Source organism: Epithele typhae (assembly GCF_022376455.1).
Source record: "Epithele typhae strain CBS 203.58 chromosome Unknown BXZ73scaffold_8, whole genome shotgun sequence".
In the NCBI taxonomy this organism is placed as follows: Eukaryota; Fungi; Basidiomycota; class Agaricomycetes; order Polyporales; family Epitheliaceae; genus Epithele; species Epithele typhae.
In genome coordinates, this window is record NW_025954199.1 from 570,073 (window position 1) to 589,332 (window position 19,260).

A 19,260-nucleotide genomic window follows, 5' to 3' on the forward strand; every position below is an offset into this window, starting at 1 on the left:
TTGCACTTCTGTTTGAGAGAGCCATGTCCATTTGCGGAGTATGCGGCATGCGGGGATCCATTTCATTCGGGGATCCTGGACGCGAATCTCTATGTTCAACACAACGTGTCCCGATGGCCGGATACCTTTGCGCTGCGTATGCACCGGTACTCCTGCGACAACCCGGAGACTCTACTGAGGTGGTGCGGGGACGTACGGCGGACCGTCGTGACGTGATCTAGTGAGTTGATTTCGTGGTGGAGCACATATGCCCTCGTCCCGTCAGGTCCCCTCGTTGGCGTGTATACAGGATAGTGACCATGCGACGGCGTCTCCAGGGGATCGCAACCTCGGAGTCAGCTTAAATGAGTTAAGTTTCGCTCCTAATACAAAGGTACGCCAAGTAGATTGTGTTCCGCACCCAAGGACGGACATTCTGATTCAGACGCTGTGGACGTGGGATGGCATTGGTGAGCGCGAAAGAAGACAAGATTCAAGAAGATCGGCCAGCTGTGGGTCGCTCGTTTGGCCGATGATGGCCGATGAGTCAGATCGTCTTCGCGGACTGCAGCTGAGCCAATTGGATCGACTGGCCCCCTCACGGAAGGAACGATGCCGAACAGTGCGATGTTGACTGTCCTGAGACGGCCAATGTGTACTCGAACCCACGTGCTCGTCCGATTTGTTTTTGTCAGCTGCTGACTGTTCCCTACTGTCCTCGTGCATCGTGCGGCGCAGTCGTGGATATGTTACGACGCATCTGGAGTCTGGGCGGCAAGAACGGGCAGGAAAGGCTTTGGGCGTATCGAGCAGCGCATCTGCGATCAGACACTCATTCTCATCGCTGAGACTTATCGATGCCGGCGCTCCACTACTTTCCCTCGCTGGGTGGATATATATAAGGCTCCCAGGCTGCAGGGCTCCCCAACCAGCCATCCCTCGCTACTTCCATCATGTCTTTCTGCAAGGATTGCATTTCCGGTGAGCGTCCAGCTGTTTCACGCACATCCGTTTGTTGGTCTGACTCCATCCCTCCGCACAGGTGTTCGCCATGAGGGCACCCAAGAAGGTGTGTTCCTCTGGCCTATTGCCGGCCATGGCTGACTCATCCATCTTAAAGGCAAGATGGAGACCATTGGTGGTGTCTCTTGCTATGTCGCCACGCCCACGGTCGACTACCCCACAGACAAGGTGATCATGTTCATCACCGATGTCTTTGGCATCCCCCTTCCCAACAATCCGGTACGCCCATTCCTGCACTCCTCCTGTTATCTTTATCTCACCATACCCTTCCCGCTGGACCCTGGTGACGTCAGCTCCTTGCGGATGACTTTGCGCGCAACGGTTTCAAGGTGGTCATGCCCGAACTCTTCAACGGCGACGCTATCCCCCCCGACGCTTTGGAGCCTGGTTCTACATTTGACATCCAAACGTGGTTCGGTAGCCACGCCCCCGACGGCGCAACCGAGATCGTACGCAAGGTCATTGCTGCCCTCAAGGAGCAGGGTGTCACCAAGTTTGGCTCGCTCGGCTACTGCTACGGCGCCCGCGTCTGCTTCAACCTCGCGTTCAACAACGAGGTCCAGGCCGTTGCCGCTGCACACCCGTCGCTCCTCAAGTTCCCCGACGACTTCGAGGTGCGCCTCTGCCAGGGCTGGACAGTGCGATCACGCGGTGCTGACCTTCCTCCAGAAATATATCGCATCGTCCCAGGCGCCACTTCTCATCAACTCGTGCGAGTTTGACACCATGTTCCCGCTTGAGAACGCGCCGAAGGTGGATGGGCTCTTTGCCAGCTTCGGTCCCGGCTACAAGCGTACCTACTACCAGGGCTGCACCCACGGCTTCGCGGTCCGTGGTGACATGGTGCGTCTGCTCTACCATGAGAGATCATAAATCAAGTGCTCAGGTATCGCTCCAATTTAACAGAGCAAACCCGAGATCAAGGCGGGTAAGGAGGGCGCCTTCACCGAGAGCGTCAAGTTTATGCTGGAGAAGCTGTGAATGTTGTGGGGTGTATACCAAGAGCAGTACCTGGAATCGGCCTGTGGGCCGCATCTACTGTCATGTAGCTGTATTTCCGTGAGGATGTATGAATGGACGGACGCACCGCCTCGTGGCCTTGTACACATGGAATGTGGATGCGCGGGCGAGATACTTACATGCTCGAGGCCCAGCTGCTGCCGAATCCCGATCGGCTGAAGCATCGCTAAACGCGGGTAATTCTGACCGTGGGCGATCTGCGAAGCGCCGGTCGATCGCGAGATGTTCGTGTTTTGTCGTAAAATCCTGATTGGATCATGCAGACTCGACGTGACAGCTAGTGATCAACATTTATCTTAGCGTGATAGACACAGACCGCCTTGGATCTCTAACGAAGCGAACGATCATACATTCTCCCATGGCCGACCTTTGGGTGATCATTGTTGGATCATTGACAGATCAAAGAGGCCGGGGCGAAGAGGACGAAGGTGACCACGTGATCTCATACATGGCTGCAGAACCGAGTTGAGCCCACCACCGGGCCGCCTTCAGTGATTCGGTGACGCAGACAAGTGCCATTTCTGTAGCCTCGAGAGCTCGGCCGGCACCTCCAAGTACGAGTTATACACTCGGCTGTCTTCCAATAAATTTTATTGAGGCCGATATATATGTGCCACGGCCCACGTATGTGTGAGTATCTGGTACCCGCGCTAGGAATGGCCCAGCACGGATGCGCTCAGGAGATATCCAGAGCACTCTCAAGACGATGCTCGGCGGTGCTCTGGAGTGCTCGCCGAGCAGGCGGCTGTGTCCCAGCCGTGCGCGGTCATGATCGATTGATCAGCACCCACTCATCGCACCCCAGAGTGATGAGAATAGAGAAGCAGGAAGAGGAGAAACGCAAGCGCTTTATCGACACCGTCCTCACCAGGCGTTGGGGGCCGCTCCTCGCCTCCTGCACGCGCCTCCGCCGGGCCTGCACAACTTTCTTTGTCTCGCGCGCGGCGACGGACGCGATCAGGCTGCTGTCGAGCTCGCTCATGAGCCGCTTCCGGGCCACCTCGTTGACCTTGGTGCGGTCGCGTCGGAATCTCATCAGGCCAGGCGGAAGTAGCGCGTTGTCGAGCCGCCCGCACGAGTCGAAGATGTCGCCGGGCGAGAACGTCGCAAAGATCGGTGGGTGCTATGAGCTCCGACGCGAAGAAGATCGTACCCGGGCGCGCCGAGGACCAGTCCTGGTGGAGGGTTGTGATCCCAGATTCCCAATTGGGTCGCGCGCGATGCGCGGGAGCAAGACAGACTGGTCAAAGAGGACGAAGGAGAACATGCCGTTGAGGATCGGAGAAAGGTCGGACCTTGATCGAGCTATCGGTACGTACATACTTACACGTACGCGTAGCTGGAGGCGACTTGGAGGAGGAAGTGCATAAACTCTAATTGATGTGCTATACAGGACCAAGCCCCACAGGCACCAATGACGCGCTTCCCGTCCCCACCTTCCCTCTCAGCCCAACTCTCCCCTCGATGTCCAGCGGACTATGCCCGGTTTTTACTCGACCTGACTGTGTATGTGTTTCATCTTAATCTTCTCCCACACTGAACATGCTATTCCTCGTGATTGCCTAGATACTTCGGTGAGTGTGCGCCTCTCCCTGCAAGCTGGCACCAACTACGCACGTCACGATAGCGGCCAGTCCTCCAAGCGGACGCGCCGAAGACGTCACGCCTATCCTGCCGCTGTGCACCCTCCGGGATGCACATGTGCGCGCCGCCGTGCGCCCTCTGTGAGGCGCACGCGCGTACACATTCTTCACCAGGCCAGGGTGCTCTCTCTTCAATCCCCGCACGCTCACCAGTCACACCACCACCACCACCACCACTCAGTCGACGGCACGCGCCCCGGCGCTCCCCCTCACGCATCCATCCGTACATCTCCGGCGCGCATCCATTTCCGCCGTCGCCCTGCCCCCACCCCCGGCACGATCGTCGATGAAGCCGGCGCCTCTGAGCATGTCGGCCACCGGGAGCAGCGAGGAGAACACGACGCCCGTGACATGCGCGTCCACCATTTCGACCTCGACCCTCACCACACCGACATCGAGCGGGCCTGCGACGACGCACTCGGCGCTGGCGTGCGGGGGAGGTATGCCGAAGTCATTCCAAGGTGAGCTGCTCTGTGCTCTGGTTTCTGTCAAGCCACACATGAGGTGGGCTGCTGGTGCGAGGGCGAACAGTCCCTTTGGGTGTACCTTGGACGATGCGAATTCAGTGTCGGGGCCGTTGACCCCAGTGTGTTTCTCGACTAGCATGGGATGATCGGACCTCGCACGACGAGCACGGTAAGCGACTCGTCGTTCTCTGTGCCAGTGCATAACTCATCGATTATCCAGTCACGCATCACGCTCAGCAGCCAGCAGCCCTGGGACGAGAACGGCGGACTGCGGGTCAACTCGGCTTTCTCTCACACAACCGTCGACATCGTTGCCGACGTTCCTTCTGGAGTACTAGTACAACCAGTACGTTACTCTCTCTCTCTCGCGTTTCCATTCTGACCAACCTGCTCATAGTGAAGTCTTCTCGCCCATATCCGACGACAGTGGATACGTCCTTGGGAGCTACCCGACTCGGCTTATGCCAAGATCATGGTATTGCTCACCGAGCGGTCCTGAACGCCCCGCAAACCACGCCCCCTCTGTCACGAATGAAGACATGCCGTTGGGTCCGTGGTGCGCCCGCTCTCCTCTCCTCCGTGTCGTGTCCCGTGCTCGTTATTGACCCTCCACAGCTCTCAGTGCTTAGCCTTGACGTTCCGGTTCTTGATCCCCTGCCAGCATCCTTCTCTTGTCCGCTCCCGTTCTACTCTATATAATGTTACTCGCTAGCACAGTGTACATTATGCACATACGAATAATGCAGTTTTTATGCGTCTTACCCTGGTCGTGTGTGTACGGTATTGTTGTGGCACGAGCAATTCCCGAGACTGAGGTCATATATACTGTGTTACAGGATCATCATTGGCGGCGCATTTGTTCACAAGATAAGCACGAGAAGATCATAGACGTCCTTACAGATGATCAGACGTCTCCCGCCTTTTGTTCAATTGTACCGCAAGCAACGCTCGCCCGTGACCATTGCACCTGGGCAAATGTTCTTGTCAGACCGTTCACATCACAGAGGTTGATCAATCAAGACCATTTTGCGGCTGCCCTCCGAACTGAGTAGATCACAGAGACCTCACTCAATGATCACGCTCGAACGTCTCTCCCCATATCGTTGTTCGACTGTGATCACTACCCGCCATCCATTTGAACACCTAATGCTCATATCGTGCGCGGGGAAAGACCGCGGCCGACCATTGCGCACGCGCGAACCGGTCACTCATGTTCGGGGAAGACAAATTATGAATATCCCTGTCACCACCTCATCGGGGTGACAGGAGACGACCGCAAGAGTGGGTGACGATCAACCCCGATCGGGCGCAGGTCATTTCTTCCCAGGTTTAGTGATGAGTGCGCGGCTATTTCGTGCGGACCGGGTGGCGCAGCAGCGCAGTAGATGGACTGAAAGCCTTCTCGACATGCCCTCACTCGCCCGGACGCCCGCCGCCCGCCACTGTATCCATACCTGATTCATCACCCTGTATCTGCTCGCCGTCTCTCCCACCTCCCATGAGTCTAACCCGTCATGTCTGAAGAAATGGCCCCTTCTTGGCGGTCCATTGCCTCCGCCGCGTCCCGCTCCATCAAAGGATACATTGCGCAACAACGCGACGTCAAGAGAGGCTACTCGCCGTCCAGAGGGCCTCCGCAAGCGTCACCTGGAGGCAGCGACCAATCGAGGAGACAAACATGGGGGCAGTGGGCCGGGCAGAAGTTGCGGCGCGGCAGTTATGGCGAGTACGACGTAACCTCGGATCGTCTTGCATTGTTCCCTGGGTGGGCAGCTAGGAGATATCGCGAGATACCCATCGAGGGCGGTGAAGGTGAGTGGCATATATGCCCTGTGATCATTGCCCATGCTTATATGCGCGTCGTTCGCGTCGTACAGAACTGCCGTTCGACGTTGATGTCTTCGTCTCCGGTTTTGCCTCAAAGTTGACAGGCGTCAGCTTCAACACACGCGCGGGGAAAACGTTCTTACGTTTAGCCAAAAGTATGTCCTCGTCGCATAACGCACATTCCTTACCGCTTATGCGGGCGTCCTGTTATCCTAGGCTTCGCCGCGCTCCCGAAACTTCCTGTGCCTGGCCCAGAGACGAACAGATCCACGGACGACCTTCCAGCAGGCATGTCGCTACCCCCACTTCCTGACGAGATCACCGAGGAATCCGAGATGAAGGCCCTCGACGACAGGTTACGACGACTGGAGCTCGAATTACAGGTCGCGGACGAAGACGACGCGTATGCTTCGGTCTCGCCGCGCTCCCACGGCTTTCGAACCCCGTCAGGCTCGTCAGTACGGTCCGGCTTCTCCAACGGCTTCTCGGAACCCTCCATCACCACGAGCTCGGCCTCAGTCGCTCCTGCAGTCGCAGAGTTGCAACGATGGCACGCGAATCTGGAAACCCGCCTACACCCATTCTGGTCTTCCGTACTACCGAACCGAACTCTCAGAGTTTCACTACATGCGTCGGACCCGTCGCTTTACGACACCGACAGCTCGAGTTCAACGGACAGTACCCATTCCCTGGAAAAGCGGCCTCTCCTCACGCGCGAAGTAACCACTGGGATCGACGGGTCGTTTCAGCTCAAGTTCTCAGTCCCATGGGAGAAGTTGTGTATACATCCTGCGGGAGTACACATAGCGTTCGGTGGGGCCGGGATGGAACATGAGTTGTATGTTGTGGCGGAACTGCTAGCGCCGCCTTCTCCTTTGCCTTCGGCCTCACCAAGTCCAAATCGAGACCTCCCACTACAACCTCAACTTCGTTTCCTCCCACCATCTGTCACGGTGACGGCAGCCCTGTCAATACCTCTCACATGCTCCTCCATCCGGGTTATATCCGACATCGACGATACTGTCAAGATGTCTGGCATTCTCAGCGGCGCACGCTCGATCTTCCGCAACGTGTTCGTCCATGACCTCAAGGAGAATGTCATACGGGGCATGGGTGATTGGTACATGGGCATGTGGAAGCGTGGGGTACGCTTCCACTACGTCGTAAGTGGTCTCGCGTCTCACGAGAATAACTTTCCGCTCACACGCTTCGTTTGCTATCAGTCAAACAGTCCTTTCGAGCTCCTTCCTGTGGTAAATGAGTTCCTGCGGATCGCACAGCTGCCTCCAGGATCGATTCGACTTCGCTCCTATGGCGGACGCTCGCTCTTCAACGGCTTCCTCTCAGCACCCGCGATACGCAAGCGGGCAGCAGTCCTTGACGTCCTAAATCATTTTCCCGACGCCACGTTCTTCCTCGTCGGCGACTCGGGCGAGCAAGACCTGGAGCTCTACGTCGAATTGGCGCGCGAGCGAAGGGAGCAGATCCTCGCGATCTTCATCCGCGACGCTGGTGCGCGGGGCGCAGACGCCGACAGCGTCCCGCCACTTGACGACCCGACCGGCGACCGGGCGTATGAGCTTAGGCTGTTCGAGTCGCCCGCTGCGTCGCCTGCCACCTCAGCCTCGCCGCGGACCCCGACCTCTTCGTCGTCCTCCGGGCGCAGCGCGGCCTTCCCACCCTCGCGGCACCCGGTGCGGTCGATGTCGGAAATGGGCGCGGGGTCTCCGCCTCCGCCCGCGTTGCCCCGCAAGCCGGCCCGCGCGTTCTCGGGCTCGGAGATGGACACGCCCACGGCACCCACCAGGGCAGACGACTACTTCGGCTCGAGCGCGGCCACACCTACGCTGCCCGCGCCCGGACCCGCGCTCGTCACTGAGGAGCCTCAGGGGAGCCCGGCGATGTCGACGACGTCGGCACGGTCGGCCCTCGGGCGGGCGTGGCCCCCGCGCGGGTTTCGCGGTGGACGCGGCTCGCCTGCGAGTTCGCGCCCTCAGACGCCGAGCGGGGAGTGGGCACCGCAGCGCGGGGCGTCCTACGGGCAGGTTGGCACGGAGGTCGAGCGGCGGCGGTTGGACCTGCAGATGCGGCTGTGGAAAGCGCGGTACGAGGTCCCGCCTCACATACCGATTCGGCTGTTCCGGGAACCGGAGGAGTGTGTGGAGGCGGAGGAGATCCTGCAGAGGGTGCAGGAAAGGGAGAAGGGTGTGGCGGGCAAGTCGGCTTGACTGCGAGTATGTATTGAGTTCATGACAGACCACTGGTTTGTTTGGATTGAAGTTGCCCGCCGGGGCTGTATGTCTCATGCTTTGTTGAATAGTGTACAAGGATCTGTACTAATTCACTGGAAATAGAAGAGATCTCGCATATAATTATACCAACCCTGAACCGGAAGTGCAAAACGTGTTACTAGTGTGAGATCGCTTGTTCGAACAATTCTTTGTGCAACGACACATGCAGATGAAAAGTTCATACTACATACTGTCGGTCAACATGTCGGCCTATGCTATGAGGCGACGAATGGCGGTTTGTCCGCGGCCCTGGTTATGCATAAGCATATATGCACCATGAAGTCGTGCTTTTCCATCTGCATGCGTATATACTAGCTTTGGTATGACGTTTTGATAGTAAAGCTCTTCATTTGCCACCAGCAATCTTCGCAACGGTGGCGTCCTACGAAAGACAGAAATAGAAGGGATCTCGCACACAGCCGTTGGTCACGCACCGCTTCCGAAGCACTCGCAGTCGATGGTAAACGATGTGGCTACGAGAATGGATTGAATGAGAAAAGTCCGGGTGGGTCCCATAGAAAGGCCGTGGATGCGGCGAGGATATACACTGTACACATAGCGTATGATAACATAAGACGACGACATAATACATTACGCCACGGGTATCGGCTGCGCTGCTGACTTTTCCGAGCCGTCTGTCAACGCGCCCAAATGTGAATTGATTTCGGACAGCATTTGGTTCATTTCCTGACACGCGAGTACACTTGTGAGCATGCAGTGATGTGTGGGCGTATGGCTGGACACGCACCTGGTTGTTTGGCTCGAACGAGAGCCCGAGCTGGATCGCCTCTTTCGCCTCGGCGTATTGGTTCATCTTTATGAGCGCACGGGCTTTCCGGAAGTGACCCTTGCTCCATGGCCGCTTGAGCTGGATGACGGTCTCGGCATCGACCAGCGCACTGAGGTAGTCGCCGGCTTCGTAGAAGGCGGCGGAGCGGTTGGAGAGGACCATGGAGAGCTCTTCACGCATCAACTGCTGTGCCTCCCATGGTGGTCGCTGCACGGCGATGCTCGCGGCCATCGTGTACCGCTGGATGGCGAGCACGTGCTGGCCACTCTTGAACAACGTCTAAACGCAACAAAGCCTCTGAGCGCCTTGCACATGTGGAGGGGAGTACAACAGTACGCACGTTTCCCTCATCCTTCGTGTTGTTGATCGCTGTGGACAGCTGCTGCGAGACGACTTGCGGGGGTGGGGGACAGCGGAGGTTGGGGTTCGCCACGAGGATGCGAGAGAGGCGGTTGAGGCTGCGGTAGTCGACGTTACATCCCGCGCACTTTTCCTGCTTGTGCGCGCCGCAGAGGGCAATCGCGTTTTCTGGGGGCCCAAGGGCGAGGTCGACGGGACGGAAGCTCTCCTCGATCAATGCCTGCATGAGCGGGTCCGGGGGACGCATGACCATCTGCTGCTGCTGCTGCTGCTGCTGTTGCTGCATCTGAGGTGGGGACGGGCCATGGGAGTGTGTAGGCTGGCCAGGACCGTGCGAGTGTTCATGCGACATGGCGAGGACGTGAGGGAGGAGAGGAGAGAAAGAGAGACAGCGGACAAGCTGAGGACAGGCGAGAGAGACGTGGACGGTGCGGGTGCTCTCCAGCTTGCCGAGCGGCGAGCGGACCGCCACGTCGCGCGATGTTGGCGCCCAGGAGCTCGCGGCAAGGTTTCGGCAAGGGACCGGCGGGGACTGCCTGGAGCGGCCTGTGGTGGGGCAACAGCTGACTAAGCATTTCAGGCGCTGTTGGTAAGCTGCCGCGCGGACGAGGGGCAAATTTCTCACTCGCCTTTGTGGTGGACCATCATCTCGACTACCCAACGCTCCCATAGACGAAAAGCTCGATCTTTTCTCCGTATACTTCGACCTTCGACCTTCTCTTCTTCTTGCAACGCCTTAATATGTCCAATGGAATTGTAAATGGTGCCGGATTGGAGACTCAGTTTGGTGAGCATTCCCGCCCTGAGCCAGCGGTACATCCTCTGACCTCTGTCTCCCCCACACACAGCCTCTCTCGGTATCAATGGCGCAAAATCTGCCTATGTCCCTCCTCATATGAGGAACTCGCAGCGGGCTGCCTCCAATCCCCCCGTTCCTACTAACGGGTATGCCTCACCCTTTTTGCTACGTGGCTGCCATCAATATCTCACACTTACCGCAGGACCGGCTGGGACGACTCCCGCTCTTCCACTCCTTCGCGTGGCGGCTACGGCAGCGCTCCTAGAGGCGGTGGAGACCAGTGGGGTGCAAGGAGTGTCTCCACGCACGCTGGCCGCGGCGGTGGAGCATGGGCCGATCGCCCCCAGTCCAATGGCTGGCAGGGCAACGGTGGACCCCGCGGTGGAAGCGACAGTGGCCCCCGTGAGTCCTTCGGTTATGGCTCCTGGCGCGATGGCAAGCATGTCACCGGCGGTCGCAACATGCGCATGGAGAAGGAATTGTTCGGTGAAGAGAACGACCCCTCCAAGCAGCACACTGGCATCAACTTCGAAAAGTACGATGATATCCCCGTCGAGGCCACTGGTGCTGGTGTACCAGACCCTGTGACGCAGTTCACGACCCCTCCGCTCGACCCGGTGCTTCTGGAGAACATCGGCTACGCTCGTTACACCACTCCCACTCCCGTTCAAAAGTATTCGATCCCTATCGTGGCCGCAGGCAGAGACCTGATGGCTTGTGCTCAGGTATGTTTGTCAATTACCCTGCGTCCGCGTATCCTCTGACCATTACAATGACAGACGGGTTCTGGGAAAACCGGCGGTTTCCTCTTCCCCATCCTTTCTGCCTCTTTCACCAATGGCCCTCGCGCTCCACCTGCCGACGTGGGCCCCGGCTACGGTCGCCGCAAGGCATACCCCACTGCTCTCATCCTCGCTCCTACTCGTGAGCTCGTCAGCCAGATTCACGACGAGGCACGCAAGTTCTGCTACCGCTCTTGGGTCCGCCCCGCTGTCGTCTATGGCGGTGCCGACATCAATCAGCAGCTGCGGCTTATCGAGCGTGGCTGCGATCTTCTCAGCGCTACTCCTGGTCGTCTCGTGGACCTGATCGAGCGTGGCCGCATCAGCCTGGCCAACATTCGCTACCTCGTCCTTGACGAGGCTGACCGTATGCTCGACATGGGTTTCGAGCCTCAGATCCGTCGGATCGTGCAGGGCGAGGACATGCCCGGTGTCCAGGAGCGTCAGACACTCATGTTCTCCGCGACCTTCCCCCGTGACATTCAAATGCTGGCCCGCGACTTCATGAAGGACTACGTCTTCCTCTCTGTCGGCCGTGTCGGCTCCACCTCGGAGAACATCACTCAGCGCGTCGAGTACGTCGAAGACCAGGACAAGCGCTCTGTTCTTCTTGACGTCATCCAGGCTAGTGGTGATGGCCTCACGCTTGTCTTCGTCGAGACCAAGCGCATGGCCGACATGCTCTCGGACTTCCTCCTTGCCAGTAACCTCCCGGCCACCTCCATTCACGGCGACCGTACTCAGCGCGAGCGTGAGATGGCTCTCCAAACCTTCCGTACCGGCCGCACCCCCATCCTGGTCGCGACCGCTGTCGCTGCCCGTGGTCTCGATATCCCCAACGTCACCCACGTCGTGAACTACGACCTCCCGTCCGACATCGACGACTACGTTCACCGTATCGGTCGTACTGGCCGTGCCGGTAACGTCGGTGTTGCGACCGCTTTCTTCAACCGTGGCAACCGCAACATCGTCCGGGACCTCATTGAGTTGCTCCGCGAGGCCAACCAGGAGATTCCCGCCTGGCTCGACACTGTTGCTACCGAGAACAGCTTCGGTGGAGGTGGAGGCTTCCGTGGTCGCGGCGGACGCGGTGGAGGCCGTGGTCGTGGCGGCAACCGTGACGCCCGTCAGGGCGGCGGAGGTGGCGGCTTTGGCGGGCACCGTGGCGGAGGTGGAGGCGGCTACGGTGGTCCCCAGTACGGCGGTGGAAACCATGGCGGCGGAGGTGGAGGCAGCTGGTGGTAAATTCCACCCTCGGTCGACAACGCTGGTCGGCCTTGATCCGGTTTCTTCGACATTGCGCTACCCGGTCCCTCGAATTCCGACATATATGCCCTTCCACCTCTATGCCCATCCATGCATCGACACTGCCTCCCGCCCCGTTTCGTCGACACGCTCATCCCATCCATGACTCCGGTTTTTGACTCACTTTCACCCATGCGCTGCTCTCACGACAATCACGCTCTCGGTCTCGTTGCACTCATCTGCTCATCGTCTATCGTACGGCCCTACTAATCGTCTGTCTCAATACTCAGGCGTCGTACGCCCTATCCTTATTGCAGCACTCCTCCCCCTAGATGTTTTCGGGGCCTGTCATCAGCATGAGCAGAACTAATGTCTACCTTCGTTTCGCGATACCCTGACTTATTGCGACGCGCAGTCGGACATTGATTATATCCTAGCATCACGAGACAATCTGTTAGAGCATCGCACATCTTGTACCGTAGTCCGTTAGCATCTTCCATATCGAGGCACTCTGGTCGTGTTGTTGTAAATAAATGCATGGATTACACCACAATCGCTCGATTCGCAGTGTTTGTCGTGAAAGCCGGTTGGCAGACTTGGTCCGGTTAATGCGGTGGCTGAGCGTGGAACGAAGAACTCCTGTGCTGGCAGTGGCGGCCCAACTCGCGGTCGGCTTGATTACCACCTTCTCATACGCAGCACGCGCATTTGAATCACACCTCTTTCCTTCGCACTTCGACAGACGAGCTTGCCCACAACGCCAGGACCACCCCACGTAAGCCCCTTGCAATCGCAAAAATCATCGCCCGCATCTCCCCGCCGCCGCTCACCCAGACGACCTCCCTCACGCCTCGCCAGATCGACCTCCCATCCACCGGATCGCACATCGCATGTATCGCTCCGTCTCGCCGCCGTACGACACGGCGGATCTCGCCACTGCGCCCCGGCGCATGAAACCGCTCCCCAAACGCAGGCGCACGTCCGACCCGGCCTCCACCCTCCACGACCACCTCCACCTCGCCCTCCCCAACGGCGACGCTGCGGCTCCCGGGGCCCCCGCGGCGGCGGCCACGACGAACACCACCACCACCACTTCTACCAACATCAGCACCAGGTCCCCCGCCGCGCCACCCGCGGACGGGGACGGCCACGGGGAGAGCACGTCGCCGGAGCCCGCGTCGGCGGTGGGGGTGCTGACGGCGCAGATGGCGCTCCAGGCGTACTACATGCCCGTGCTCGGCGGCGTGCGCGAGCTGCTCGAGCCGCGCACGGGCGAGGGCGAGGGCGAGCGGGTGTCGCTCGACCTGAGCGCGGCGCTGGCGCGGCTCGGCACGGGCGGGCTCAGCCTCGCGGTCGGCGTCGGCGCTGGGGGTGGGGGTAGGGGTGCGGGCGTGGGCGGCGCGGGCGGGGACGGAGACGGGGACGGAGACGGAGATGAGGAGGCGGACGAGGAGGGCGGGAGCCGGGGCGGGGACGGGGACTACTTTGACCACCTGCAGCAGCCGGGGAACACGAAGAAGCGGAAGGTGCCCGCGAACATGTCCGGCTCGGCGCACGGGCACGACGGGAGCGACGGCGCGGAGGACGGGGACGGAGACGGGCCCGAGCGCGAGGAGGAGTCGCTGACGGGGCCGGGGCGGGCTTTGGGAGCGCGGGCGGCGGGGGCGGGGAGGGGTCGGAGGGGGCGGGGGGCGGGGCTCGGCGGGGGGTGCGTCCAGTTCGGGGGCGGGCGTGGAGGGGGCGTGGGGTACGGGTACGGGTACGGGGGGGACGGGAAGAAGGGGAGGCTCACGCGCGCGACGTACGCGGGGCTGCGGCACAAGGAGATCCTCCGGGCCCGCAAGAGGCAGCTCGCGACGGTGCTCGGGCCCCTCGCGCAGGAAGACACCCTCGCGCTCGACCAGGCGCTGTCCGCCGCGGAGCTCTTCGTGCGAGGCGCGGTGGGGGTGGGCGGGGGCGGCGCACGACCTCTCCCTGTCCGTCCTTCTCGCAGGCGGGCGGCGAGGGCGGGGCGTGCGCTGAAGGCGGCGACCCCTGCAGGAGCGGGGAAGGAGGAGGAGGGCGACGAGAACGCGGATCCTGGGCCGAAGACCACCCCGTCCTTGACGCTGCCTACGGCTGCCGACTTTTTGTTCGAATGCCTCAGTGCCAGTGAGTGGTCCCGTTCTTTCTTTCCGTAGGATCTCAGCGAATCATCCAACACGCCGTCGCTCCTCGAAGCCTCCGAACGCCTGGCAGTCACAAACGAAGAGGTCGCAGTCCTCCACAGCCGCTTCACGGAAGAGCTCGCACGTCAAGCAGCCAAGGCGGCCGAAGCCGCAAAGCAAGCAGCGGCCGCGGCCGCGCTCGCCGGGCCCGTCGCGAAACGGACGGAGCGGAGCAAGGGCGGGGGCGCGGCGCGCAAGGGCGACGACAAGGGCGCGCTCGTCCCCAGCAGCGCGGACGCGCCGCCGCCCGGGGCGGAGGGCGCGGCAAACGGCAAGGGCAAGGGCGGGAAGAAGAAGAAGCGGTCCGCGCTCGCGAACGCGAGCAACCCGCACCACCTCCGGAACTACGTGCCCTCGCGCCTGCCGCACTCGGGCGGGCCCCCCTCGGCGCAGCAGGCGGTGCAGAACGCGCAGAACCTGCTCACCCCGCTCCCGCTCCGCTTCCTCGCGGCGGAGATCCCGGCGCGGCGGCGCAAGAAGGGCGACGGCGGCGCGGGCGCGGGCGCGGGAGCGGCGGAGGCCGGGGGCGCGCCCCCCACCGAGACTGAGACGGGGGCGGGGGCGAACGGGAAGGCTGCCCCAGCCCCAGCGGCGGCGAGCGTGCTCGGGAACCCGGCGGACGAGTGGATCTGCCCGTTCTGCGAGTACGAGCTCTTCTACGGGGAGGAGGCGAGCTACCACCGCGCGGTGCGGAACCGCAAGAAGATCCTCCGGCGACGCAGGCGGGCGCGCGAGCGGGCGGCGCAGGCGGCGAGCGGGGTCGCGCCTGCTGCGGCGAGCGCGGCGCAGGCGAACGGGGCGGTGGAGGAGGACGGGCATGCGTACGACGCGCCGGCGGCGGCGGTCGTGGCGCCTGGGGGCTCGGGCAAGCAGGCGAAGGCGGCGGCGCATGTGTAGTAGTGCAGAGCGTCGGAGGAGAAGGGGAGCAGGGTGGGAGGGTGCTCTGGCATGCCATGTGTGCGGTAGACCATCGAATGCACACTCTGATAGATATCCAGAGTTTTGGCAGGGGCCGCAGTGGAGCAAAGCGTGCAATGCTGGCACTTTGGATGTGTGAGGTGTGTTCGCGCGATGGAAGACCAGAATGCACTTCGAGAATATGCTATCATGTGGGTCGTGGACTTGTGTGGGAAATCGTGCACAGTTCGTCGACTGAAAGCCGAGAACGAAGCGGGCTCATTTATCGTATGCAAGAGGTTTGTTGCACTTGGATGACGTCAACGATCTTGCAGAGTTGTGCAGCAGGGTTTCCCAGGATCTGCCGGTCCTGAGCAAACAACTGCGCAATTCATGACGACGATCCAGACGCGTCTCGTCTCGCTCACGCGGGGCGATTGGACGAGGGCCACGAGAGAGCCCGTCGATACCGAGGCAGAACGCGGCGATGGCGACGCTTCGCGCTCCCGAAGCGAAGATTGGGAGGCCGAGGCCCATGTGCGCGCCCGGGACTTGCGCGCGGCGGCTGTGGAAGGGGAATTCCCCGAGCGCAGCTCCCCGTCCGGCGCGAGATGGCAGTCAGATTGGCACTCGGGCTCGAGGCGGGACCGCGGGCGGACGGCGGCGGCTGCTGCTGCTGCTGGTGTGCGCGCGTTCACATATCGCGCTCGGGCTTTCGCGCGCTCCGAGTCCGACAGGCAGGCGCGGAGGCCTAGGTGCGTCGGGGGCTGGACTCAAGTTGACGTCGATGGCGTGTCGCCGCATGGACGGCGAGGTGGGTGGGCTCAGGCGGCTCTGGCGAGAAGGCGGGCACGAGCCATGCGCAACGGTGGGAGCGTTGTGGGGGCGGCGGTGGGTGCACGCGGGTGGGGCGGGGATTGGTGGGCGGGCTCTGGCGGGATGGTGAGGACTGGTGGAGAGATGTTGAGGACGGGAGCGGGGGCAGAGACGAGTCGAGGTCGGATCGGTGACGGGAATCTGAGGCGTGCCTGGGCGATTGCGATTGGGCCCGGAGGCGAGGGGGCGGATCACGTGGGTTAGGCTGAGTAGAGTTGACAGCTTCTCCGCACCGCAAGTGAACCGCAAGTTTATGTCCGCCCCCGCTGGGTCCCCTCCTCCTCCTCTCTGCCCCGTTCCCCGCCCCGCAGGGCTCGAGCTCGAGTGCGCCGTGTTCCTGCTCCCGATTCGCCTTTTCCGCACCGCGCCCCCACACGCGCCCGGCCGCCTCCGCCGTCTTGTCTCCTCGTCGCTCTGATCGCCACTCGACGAGCGCGTTCACGTCCCGGTCCGCCCGCCTCCCACCACGGCGCGCACCCAGCACACGTACGTCTCTCCACTCTTTTCCGTCCCCGCCGCCGCCCGCCACCCGGCCCGCGACGGCAGCCGTCGTCGGGCGAGCGCAATGAGGCCCGTGGGCTGAGATCGCGGGATCGCGCTTGTCGGCCCATCACCCGAGCGTTCTCGTACCCCGCATGCAGACGGGCGGTGATTTCCCTTGGATTTCCCTCCCAGCCTACGCTCACACCCCCTCCGGTCGTCCCCTTCTTCTTCTTCTCCTTCTCCGCGTCTATGCCCCCGCCCGCCCTCGCCTTCCTTTCCGCCCACCCGCGCCCTCGCGCCCCGTAAGCCCTGTTCGTCGTCCCCGCACGATGCCCTATCCCGCCGTCGCCCACCCCTCTTCTCTCCACGACCACCCCCGGCCCCCCTCCGCGTCCCAACATGCCCTCGCTGACCGTCCTCGCTCCAGCGTAGCCTCCACCACCTCCTACTCTGCCCTCGGCCACGCCCTCGCTCCTGACGCGTCATCGCGCGCCCCCGAACCCGCCTACTATCGCCCCAAGTCCACCCACCCCGCCCGCCCGCCGTCCCAGCCACAGATGGCGTCCGACAGCCGCTACATGCCCTATCCCCAGCACCCCCACCACCACCCGCACTCACACTCCCAGTCCCAGTCCCACCCCCATTCGCACCCGCACTCGCATCCGCCCCCGCACCAGCAGGACGCCCCGCCCGCCCCCGCGCCCCGCCGCCGTCGTACCAGTACTCGTACCCGCCTTCGACGTACGAGAACGGGCAGTACGCCCAGGGCTCGTCGCGTCCCCCTCCACCCCCTCCGCCTGCGACGCGCTCGCCTGCCCCTCCGCCAGCGGCCGTCCAGCATCCGCCGCCAACAACGTCTTACAGTGGGCCGCCTCCAACATACCCCCCGCACTCTGGATACCCCCCACAGGCGTACAGCGCCCTTCCCCCCTCCCAGGCCCAGCACAGCGTCCCTCCGCCGTCGCAGCACCCACCCCCGCACCAGCAGCACCAGCAACAGCCGCCGCCTCCGCAGCAGGCGTGGTCGAACGAGTGGTCGTCGCACTACAGTACGCCGTACGCGCCGGCGGCAGCCCCCGCACCGAGCCAGGCGCCGTACCCGCCGCCGCCGCCGCCAGCCGCCCCCTCCGCGGCGGGGGGCGCACGACCGGATCTGTCGCCGCCGACGCCCAACGGCGATCGCCGGTACCAACCACCCCCGCGCGCGCGGGGCCGGAGCCGCGACGAGCAGACGATCGACCCCCGCCGCCTCAGAGCGCGGGGCACCCGCCCCCGCCGGCCCAGCGCGTGGAAACCGCGCCGCCGCCTCCTGCCCCGACGCCGGTACGTAAAATACGCGAGCACGAGCAGCCCGCGCCCGCGCCGGCTCCCGCGGTGCACCCACCGCCGGTGACGGCGCAAGTGCAGCCCCAAGCCCCCGCGCACCATCCGGCGGCGGCGGAAGCGGCGCCGAATCCGCTGGGCCTCGATTATCTCAAGGTCGGTGGGCTGCGATTGTCGGGCACGCGAAGGGAGGAGGCTGACGGGGGACGCGTTGATTGCGCGCGTGCGACAGATGGTGGAATCGTATCGGCTGATCATCGACTCGCAAAACATGCTCTACGAGCCGCCGCGGGCGGCCCCGCCGGGGCACCACGACCCGTTCGACCGCCTGCTGCAGGCGGCGTCGCTGGGGGCGCAGATGCTGAGCGCGGCGGTGGCCAAGTGCGCGGAACCGCCGCGCGCGCCACCACCGGCCGAGCGCGGGGACTCGCAGGACAACGGGGACGGGGATGGAGGGCGACGGCAGGTGCGTGCGCTCGTTCGGTCTGGCGAGTGGGCGCAGGGAAGCTGACGGCGGCGGGGATGGGCGACGCAGGGCGAGAACGCGCATGGGGGAGGGAGCGGCGGCGCGGGCGGGGGCGAGGGGCAGACGTGCCTGGGGTGCAGCGCGACGTCGACGCCCGAATGGCGGCGCGGGCCGATGGGTGCGTCGACCTTCCTTCTCATCACCCCCGCGCGGCGGGCTGACGGCGGGGGACGCATCGGCAGGGCCGCGGACGCTGTGCAACGCATGCGGGCTGGTGTATGCCAAACTGGTGCGTCCGGCTGCGAGCCGCTCCGATGCGCCCCCTCCCGCTCACCCCGCCGTCTGTCTCTGTCAGATCAAGAAGCGGAACCGAGACGGACCCGGCCGAGGGCGCAATGGCCAGAAGCAGTCCGCCCACGCCCCCCAGTCTGCCCACGCCGTCCACCCCAGCGACGCCGACGGGGCGTCGAGCGGCGACGGCGGCAGCGACGACGACGACTCGTACGGCTCCCAGCACGACCGCCGCAGCGACCCCGGCCAGGGTTACCGCCGCGACTAGCGCTCCTTGCGCTCCGCGAGCGAGCCCGTCCACTCCCTTCGTGCACTGTATGTCTTTTGCGGACCCACCGGTGAGCTCTTCGCTGGTCTCCTCGGTCTCTCCTTTTCTCCCGCACGCTCATGCCATCTCCACGCTCATTCTCCTCCCCGGCCCAGTCGCTCGCTGCCTTCGTTGCTGTAAAGCATTGTACTGCTTCGCTCCCCCCGCATTCCCGTGTGCTCCA

At 62.7% G+C, this 19,260-nt stretch overlaps 7 protein-coding genes across 7 annotated transcripts; 5 read left to right on the forward strand and 2 right to left on the reverse strand.

Annotated features, from left to right (window-relative positions):
• Window positions 1-932: 932 nt before the first annotated feature.
• Window positions 933-1,983, forward strand: BXZ73DRAFT_75408 (alpha/beta-hydrolase; the record flags this gene model as incomplete). The annotated part of the gene is made up of 6 exons (XM_048022205.1): window positions 933-960; window positions 1,022-1,048; window positions 1,100-1,221; window positions 1,296-1,616; window positions 1,672-1,845; window positions 1,909-1,983. 6 exons carry the CDS (start codon window positions 933-935, stop codon window positions 1,981-1,983), a joined length of 747 nt encoding a protein of 248 aa, XP_047880732.1.
• Window positions 1,984-2,788: 805 nt separating this feature from the next.
• On the reverse strand, window positions 2,789-4,673 carry BXZ73DRAFT_75409 (uncharacterized protein; the record flags this gene model as incomplete). Its single annotated transcript, XM_048022206.1, has 6 exons — window positions 2,789-3,145; window positions 3,176-3,317; window positions 3,350-3,498; window positions 3,640-3,744; window positions 3,879-4,264; window positions 4,619-4,673. 6 exons carry the CDS (start codon window positions 4,671-4,673, stop codon window positions 2,789-2,791), a joined length of 1,194 nt encoding a protein of 397 aa, XP_047880733.1.
• A 985-nt stretch (window positions 4,674-5,658) lies between these two features.
• On the forward strand, window positions 5,659-8,187 carry BXZ73DRAFT_42343 (uncharacterized protein; the record flags this gene model as incomplete). Its single annotated transcript, XM_048018940.1, has 4 exons — window positions 5,659-5,944; window positions 6,010-6,114; window positions 6,176-7,122; window positions 7,183-8,187. 4 exons carry the CDS (start codon window positions 5,659-5,661, stop codon window positions 8,185-8,187), a joined length of 2,343 nt encoding a protein of 780 aa, XP_047880734.1.
• An 808-nt stretch (window positions 8,188-8,995) lies between these two features.
• BXZ73DRAFT_12096 (uncharacterized protein) lies at window positions 8,996-9,626 on the reverse strand (the record flags this gene model as incomplete). The annotated part of the gene is made up of 2 exons (XM_048017459.1): window positions 8,996-9,319; window positions 9,381-9,626. Coding segments are annotated over 2 exons (570 nt in total), but the record flags the coding sequence as incomplete, so codon positions are not given.
• A 515-nt stretch (window positions 9,627-10,141) lies between these two features.
• BXZ73DRAFT_42406 (ATP-dependent RNA helicase ded-1) lies at window positions 10,142-12,226 on the forward strand (the record flags this gene model as incomplete). The annotated part of the gene is made up of 4 exons (XM_048018950.1): window positions 10,142-10,187; window positions 10,249-10,345; window positions 10,402-10,924; window positions 10,979-12,226. The coding sequence occupies 4 exons, from the start codon at window positions 10,142-10,144 to the stop codon at window positions 12,224-12,226; spliced, it is 1,914 nt and encodes a 637-aa protein (XP_047880736.1).
• Window positions 12,227-13,116: 890 nt separating this feature from the next.
• On the forward strand, window positions 13,117-15,330 carry BXZ73DRAFT_98719 (uncharacterized protein; the record flags this gene model as incomplete). Its single annotated transcript, XM_048027779.1, has 2 exons — window positions 13,117-14,377; window positions 14,447-15,330. 2 exons carry the CDS (start codon window positions 13,117-13,119, stop codon window positions 15,328-15,330), a joined length of 2,145 nt encoding a protein of 714 aa, XP_047880737.1.
• Window positions 15,331-17,018: 1,688 nt separating this feature from the next.
• BXZ73DRAFT_88575 (uncharacterized protein) lies at window positions 17,019-19,037 on the forward strand (the record flags this gene model as incomplete). The annotated part of the gene is made up of 8 exons (XM_048025003.1): window positions 17,019-17,233; window positions 17,316-17,320; window positions 17,370-17,738; window positions 17,763-17,874; window positions 18,208-18,478; window positions 18,596-18,656; window positions 18,721-18,767; window positions 18,834-19,037. 8 exons carry the CDS (start codon window positions 17,019-17,021, stop codon window positions 19,035-19,037), a joined length of 1,284 nt encoding a protein of 427 aa, XP_047880738.1.
• Between the last annotated feature and the right edge of the window lie 223 nt (window positions 19,038-19,260).